At 35.2% G+C, this 7,491-nt stretch overlaps 1 protein-coding gene across 3 annotated transcripts; it reads left to right on the top strand.

Annotated features, from left to right (window-relative positions):
* The first annotated feature begins 1,409 nt into the window (after positions 1-1,409).
* Positions 1,410-6,999, top strand: LOC124175400 (WD repeat and FYVE domain-containing protein 2). Of its 3 annotated transcripts, none has more exons than XM_046555616.1 (7): positions 1,410-1,701; positions 2,873-3,014; positions 3,403-3,608; positions 3,718-3,957; positions 4,246-4,384; positions 4,463-4,662; positions 5,419-6,999. In XM_046555616.1, exons 1-7 carry the CDS (start codon positions 1,541-1,543, stop codon positions 5,555-5,557), a joined length of 1,227 nt encoding a protein of 408 aa, XP_046411572.1. In that variant the 5' UTR covers positions 1,410-1,540; the 3' UTR covers positions 5,558-6,999. The 3 variants fall into 3 exon arrangements, with proteins under 3 accessions (XP_046411572.1, XP_046411573.1, XP_046411574.1); XM_046555617.1 differs by lacking the exon at positions 1,410-1,701 and adding an exon at positions 1,762-1,794; XM_046555618.1 differs by lacking the exon at positions 1,410-1,701 and adding an exon at positions 1,970-2,085.
* The last annotated feature ends 492 nt before the right edge of the window (positions 7,000-7,491 follow it).

Genomic DNA, 7,491 nt, shown 5'->3' with positions numbered 1-7,491 from the left:
AGCTAACGATCGTTTGCTTCGGGGTGGATTTAATGGTTGTGGATCTTTTGGCGGTCTTTCGGTCATTTTCAAGTCTGGATGTAGAGCTGAAAATTGATTCAAATAATCATTCTCTTCTTCTTTTCTAATTCGCGAAGACACGTTTCTGAAGTAATTTGAGGGACCAGCCTGCAAAGTGTCCTCATCCAACAGGTCTTCATCTCTGTTAAATCTCAAATTTTTGTTCGATGGTCTATTTGACAAATCGCCTCGTACTTTGTTTTTCAGGAAGTATAACGATGATCCCACTTCTGTCATTGCTGAATAGACTTGCTTTTCTCTCATCTCTTTACCAGCTAAGGGAGCATGTGTTAGTTCTTTATGATTTTTTTCGTCGACGAATTCCTGATAATCTTCTGCCGTTGCATACAATGACAGAGGTACTCTTTTAATTACAAGTTTCTCAACAATGTAATCGCATTCGTTTGGGTTATATTCCTTCAAAGTCAACCTTCTTTCCCGCTTATGTCTTCGGCAGCAACTTAAAATTGAAGCCCAATTAGTGGATCCATGACTGGAGCATGAAATATCGTCGAATATTCTACTCCGTTTTGTGTTGCTGGCTGAGAACGTAGATTCCACTTCTTTAACTTTTTTTGCGCTCATAATAGTAGATCAAACGCTAAAGATTACATCACATCACTGCAGATTGTAATATACCTAATCAGACTTATAATTGCCATTGTACGAAATCATCTCGGTTTTTATTACGAGGCCAACTATGATGCAGCTCATCACGCCGGCGTGGCGAACAGAATTATTAGATTAGAATATGTGTTGTAAAGAAACTAAATCTCAAATATCGGTTATCAAAATTTGGCGCGTAAATTGGTAATCAAACAAAATGTCACTAGGCGAATATGGTATTCTGAAATGTCGAAAATAGCTGATAACACGGAAAATTCCCTAGGAGTGAGATACAGCGGATACAGCATGGAAACTAGGCTAAAGAAGTCTCATCTCTGTACACACATTTGATCCGGCATCAAAAATCCATACACTAAGGTTTGCGCTGGCTGACGCTGAACAGCACTGAAATCGCAAATATCCAACGAATGGTGAAAAGACAGAAGTAATTTCATTTTGGTCACGATCGATGTATGTGTATAGTCAATTCTTATCAACTTCACCTCGGAATATTACAATGACAGCGCTGTTCTTAATGAAATGTAAAACTACTAAACGACAAATTTTCGAGGACAAATTTTTCGTATGCTCCTCCATTAGAGATGGGTCTCCTTTTTACTCTAGTCTCCCTGGGGTACAGCCTTAGAATGCTCTGAGGGTACAGCATCAAAATACTACATGCTTCATGGAGTAAGAAAGGGAACATTATTGGAAGTGCTGCCAACTAAACTAGCGTACTGATTCATTTTACGAACCATCGGCAGGCTTGAAGGTCTTAAGATATTCTTAAATCCGCGATTGTAGGAACTGTCGAAGTCTGACAACTGTCAAATGATAATCATACAGGCGAGGTTACGACATTAAAAAAATTGAAATGGCAGCTGAAATTAAACCAGCACCGGGTGTAAACAACGAAAGATTTAGTACGACTCGAAAACCAATTCTATTATCGAAGCTAGAAGGTTGTAATGACGACGTGAATGGGGCGATAATCATACCCCGAGAAGACGGTGTTATCAGTATTTGCGATGACAGGTATGCCCCTTCAACCCCAAATATTACGCATTAATTATTCCGCATTGTACTGTACAGTTCAATCTGCTTCCGCACTGTATAATCGAAAATCTTGTAAGTGAAGATTCGAGTCTTTCCAGTCTTGATCTACATTATTCGTATTTCGAATGTATCAAGAAAAATTCGACTTTATCTGTACTTCAGCGTTTTCACATTCTTATTTACGTTTTCTCGAGTTGCCACATACAAATATTGTTAGGGTAGAGACATTTGCGCGTTCGACCAGTTCATTAAAAGCAAATAGTTGAGTCGCGTACGACCGTATTTCTTGTGTCCCTAAATAGCGTCATGTCAAATACGTCCCTGTTTGTTCAATAATAATGATCAAATCATGAAATAACGCTGGTGACTAAATTACTCGTATAAATAACTGGCTACATGAGACCTTTGTTCGTCTACTGGCGCGTTACGGCTCTGCCGAATTTGAAAATATGGACACCCTAACCTCTGATTAATCACAGAAAAATTACTTTTAATCTTGCATAGCTTATTAAGGAAACTAGTAACCCGATGATTTGTTACTATATTTTGAATCATCACAAGCTTTAGAATACACCGCTTGTTTTTGATCAAATTCTGTGGTTAAGAAATACCTTTATTTTGCCAACAAAGCCTTTCAAAGCAATTCTTCCTCGTGTCCAAAACTTGATTTTCCATCCTTTTTTTCCCTCTTAAGTTGATATTCTGTTCTGTAATTTTAGTGTATGAAAAAACATACTCTTCAACTTTGTTTAAAAATTGTTATAAATCTTTGTTGTAAATTTTTCTTCTCATATCTTTTGTGTCTTACCAGGAGCTACCTTAATATACGGCAATCCTGAGTGAAAATCATCGTTTTATAATGACAATTACCTTGCATGAAAAAAAAAATAACTAAATACGATTTAATATAACAATAAGAATTAATGTAAAGCTCTTTTCGACTCGCATAATCCAAAAGAATTTCAATTCATTGAATTTAATTACAGCTAAATAATCGTTACTTTGTTAATTTTTATTTTAAACACCAATTTTGTTTTTGTCTCTAAATTGAATAATATTCTTCTATAGAACTTCCATTGATGTCCTTTTTTGTTCAAAAATATTGTTTATTGGATGTGATTATTTTTCCTAATTTTCGATTTCTGTGCAGGACCGTCAGAGTATGGCTAAAACGCGATTCAGGACAATATTGGCCCAGCGTATGCCAATATATGGGTGCTGCTGCAACGGCAATGCATTATTGCGCAGAAACGAGACAGCTTTTTGTCGGCTTAGAAAACGGAGCTATTAACGTATGCAATTGAATTCCACAAACAATATGAACTCTATAAAAGTTTTCTCAACTAAACTGTCCAATTAGTTTATCTTCCAGAAAAGATTGAATTAGTTCTTATGCTTAAATTTTATGGTATTTTCATGAAGAAGAATGAAACTCAAAAGAAAAACCTCAGATATTTAATACTTTAATCGATATCCTTGTGTCGCTTATTACAGTCCTTAAAATTATGGTGAAACATTGTTTCTAAAGTGATTTATACTTACAAAATAGAACAGAACTGAAATTCTTTAAAAGAATTTATTTATCAACTACGTGAAAATACCTTGAATACCAGGATTATCTTGTGTTGTTTATTCCCTGGAATCCCAAGTTTGGGAATGAATTGTTCATATTCTTCAAAGGATTTTATATTGGAAACTGACTACAACCGCATGACTCCAATGAGAGAGTGCCTTTCTCATCAAGGTCGAGTTACTGGAATTATATTCGCTTTGAATTGTGAATGGGTACTCAGTATCGGCCGAGATAAGCTTTTTCAATTTCACTGCTCAGAAACCGGACATAGGCTTGGTTCTTTTCAAACAGATGCTTGGTTCACGGCATTGCAGTATCCTTTTGCATTGATTTTTTGATTATAAAGAACACGCAAATCGATTGAAATAAATTTGATCGGCAGTGCTCGAAGATCTGATGCAAAAACCTTGACGTAATCACAGATTTGCATCATTGACTAAACATGCTTTTGTCGGAGATTATTCGGGACAGATATCCATGCTCAAATTGGAGAGCACTGGTGCTACTCTAATCACCACTCTGAAAGGTCATACAGGAAGTATCCGCACGCTCGCCTGGAATTCTGAAAAAGATCTGTTATTTTCTGGGAGCTTTGACCAAAGTGTTATTGTTTGGGACATCGGAGGTTGCCAAGGCACTGCGTACGAACTTCAGGGGCATCAGTATGTATTTTTTATCAAACCAAATTATGCAGATCACAAAGTTTATGAAATCACTGAAATTCTGTGAAATATTTGAAATTCCTAAAATATTGTGAAAACTGATGAAATCATTTGATATCTTCAAAATCTCTGAAAACGTATCAAATTCACCAAACTCGTCAAGTATTCGTTATTGATTAGATAAAGTTATTGTTTTTTCATTCCTTCAAAACGTCCTCTCTCTCTCAAGTGATTATTCACTCTTCTCTTGATAATAGTAGGGTAATGAAATGACTTGTTTTCCTTTAGCAATAAGGTAACAGCTTTGTGCTATGCAAGTGCAGAGCGCTTACTTCTTTCTGGCGGTGAAGACGGAGTGATAGTTGTTTGGGACATGTCCGCCAACAGGAAAGAAACTCCGGTTTGGGTTGAGTCTGACACATGCCAGGTAATAAAGTGTTGAATCCCCCTCATCATTGCACATTGTAATGTTCTATGCATAGGAGTGATTCATTGCTACTTCCAGTCTTGCGGACGACCTTTCTTCTGGAATATCAAAGCTATGATGGATCAAAGACAACTTGGATTGAGGCAGCATCATTGCCGCCACTGTGGTCGTGCGCTTTGTGCTCGTTGCACAACTCAACGCATACCTATTCCTACCATGGGTTTTGAGTTTGAAGTACGAGTGTGTGATCCATGCCATACTCAACTAAAAGCTGATAAGTAAGTGGTGCCAAAAAACAAGCTTGAAAAATATCCTGAAATTCTTAGATCTTTTACAAACGCATACTCTGTCTTGAAAAAGTCCTGTCATTTTGTTAGTTTGCAAAAAATCATAAAATCGTCACGCAAATAAATTCTCTATCCCACCAAGCGTGAATAAAGATAAGGTTTTGCATTTGGAAGCTAATGTATCCATAGATTTATAATTGAATTCCCTGTGCTGAAAAGTTGTTTTAATTATAATGTGTCTTTAGAAGTTTTGTGTCACATATTTGCCTTATACTTGGTTCCTCGTCACAATTTTATCTGGATCAGCAAAATTATTTGTTGCTGTTGTTGCAAATCTTAACAACATAAAACGATAGGAAACTAGAAAAACCTGTGAATCAATAACGAGAAAATTTATAGCTAATTACATTTAAAAATTTCATTAAAACTGTAAGACGGTCGTATAGCAATGATCGATTCTCCAAGTTTAAGTATTCACCATTTCCTAACCAAAGGTGGTAATAAGATTTAAAGAATCTAACGGCACATCACCAGGGAATCAAACTCAATCCATTTGGTTGTTTGAAAAAATTCCATCATCATTTGGACATACTTATAATTATTCTTGTATTTAGAATGCCAAAAAGAATGCAAACTCTTCCAAAGATAACCTAAAATTTAATAATATCCTGGAATCTAAAAAAATTACGTCCAATTCACATACTATGTTCCGCTTTATGGTATGATAAAAATGAAATTTATTCACAGTCAAACGTCGTTGGCATCGTTTCACGATGCTAAACACAGCGTAGTTGGAATGGATCTAGATGCCCCGCGTCGCAGACTGCTAACCATCGGTCAAGATCGGGTTATTAAAATTTGGGACGTTAGCGCGCTCCTCCAATAAATTTTCTTGCAGAAATATGTAACTCACACACATTATTGTAAAAATGTTGATTCATTGTTCAATTAAAATTATCGTGTGATAACAATAATATCGCATATACTGTGTACACGCGACGGTAACACACGCCTTTTCAAAATTTAGGCATACTATAGTCTCGAGAGTGCAGTTATTTTTTATCTTTGTAAAATATTAATAGCTATCAAGAAGTACTTCCATCGTGTTTAATCAAGTTTACCTGATCATAGGTATAGTGGTAAAGTGAGAAACAGCATCTAACATGGAATGTATCGGCCTTCCGGGTCATGAATTCTGCCGGAACTTTCAGGGGTGTTTTTTTGGCCCAAAATATGGAGCTCCTTATGTATGGTTTAATCTATTGAGCCTTCCTTTACTTTACAATAGGTCAGGTTGATCGGTAATTCGTAGTTACTTTACTAATGCTCTGAAATGATTCAACCGTTCGCAACCCAATTATAGCATCTGATAAATTGGATTGCGAACGGTTGAATCATTTCAGAGCATTATTAATACATAAGACAAAAATACCCGACATGTTTCGTTTGTTACTGCATTTCACTTATCAAACTGGTGATGTAATCAATTGTGAACAGCGTGTAGGAAAGCCTATCAGATGAAACTACACATCACAGGATTCATATTTAAGGCTATATTCATGTAGAATCCATGATTCAGAGGTGTGATACTCACCTTGCAAGTTTTATGCAGATAGCCTGTTTTACTATTCAGTCTTCAGTAATCCATCATGTTTCATTTCTTTGTTGAATAAAAAAATGACAAATAAATCAGTCATCCGATTGAACTTGCACTGTACATTAGTATCACAGTAACAGTAACAATATATACCAAACCAATAATACCCCAGTCTTCAAAGTAGATATATTACAATAATTGCTTCATAGTGTTCTAAGGGCTTTGTAATCAAACTTAAGCAGTGAATGAAGAAATTTGACAGCAACTCATTGACTCAGATTACAAGGAAGTACAGAAAGATAATGGCGATCATTTAATCCTTCCTCGAGTCACAATTTGTTTCTTCTCCAATTGTGGTCAGAAGTTATAATTCGTAAATAGCTGCTAGTGTGTTGTTAAAAAAACACATTCTTTGAATTCAATTTTTCGACTGATTTGATGATGATTTAATTCAATTCTAAAATTGAAAATTTACATTTCTAAATGAATTGGTCACTTCAAGTTAACACGTTTTATCACATGCTTTAAGTACACGAAACTCTATTACTCTATTACCTAACTCAATCATAAGAAGTGATTCCTGGACCAATTTTTAATACCATTAAACTATTTTTTCCATTACAGTAATTCCCACTACAGTAATTCTTACACAATGAAGTAGCTTCACAGTTTAGATATGTTAAAGCGAATAATTCATTTTTTAAGTATAAGTGGCAATAGTCTAATACGGATTGGATAATGTCCCTTGAATTTAGTAACGCATCATTATTCATTCCTCTTTACAATTTGCTATTATCTACTGATTTACCGTACTTTTATCATTATTACTCTATTTTTCATCATACAATGAACATGTAAATGAAAGTACTTTCTTTTTTTATAAAACTTAATTTCGGAATGGACATTGTTGAATTGTGGATTCGATTCAGGTTTTACTTGTTTGCTACATACAACTATTATGAACATTGCCAAAATTGTGAGATAATTATGACTTTCCCTTTCTTTATCGAATGTTGTTAGAATCATAATTTAGGATGTTGAAGAATATGGTATTTTTTTGCATGACGATGTGTTGGACAGATTATATGCAATAGTGTTGTATTCGTGTGAGCACCATATATTTCCAAAGTTTCATTTCACTGAGATTAATACCCATCATCGAAAAATAAACTTTTAATAATGTGGGTCAATTAATTTCCTTGCAACAGCTATACAGAAATCCA

The sequence above is a fragment of the Neodiprion fabricii genome, chromosome 2 (assembly GCF_021155785.1).
Source record: "Neodiprion fabricii isolate iyNeoFabr1 chromosome 2, iyNeoFabr1.1, whole genome shotgun sequence".
In the NCBI taxonomy this organism is placed as follows: domain Eukaryota; kingdom Metazoa; phylum Arthropoda; class Insecta; order Hymenoptera; family Diprionidae; genus Neodiprion; species Neodiprion fabricii.
The sequence above is the reverse complement of the archived record's forward strand: the minus strand, read 5'-3'. Positions and strand labels throughout refer to the sequence as shown.

Bases quoted from the DNA above. Each gene is read 5' to 3' on its own strand.
- LOC124175400 (XM_046555616.1), top strand. From the start codon at position 1,541: ATGGCAGCTGAAATTAAACCAGCACCGGGTGTAAACAACGAAAGATTT. The intron at 3,609-3,717 runs GTATCCTTTTGC...ACGTAATCACAG, and splicing joins GCTTGGTTCACGGCATTGCA to ATTTGCATCATTGACTAAAC. The intron at 4,663-5,418 runs GTAAGTGGTGCC...ATTTATTCACAG, and splicing joins ACTCAACTAAAAGCTGATAA to TCAAACGTCGTTGGCATCGT.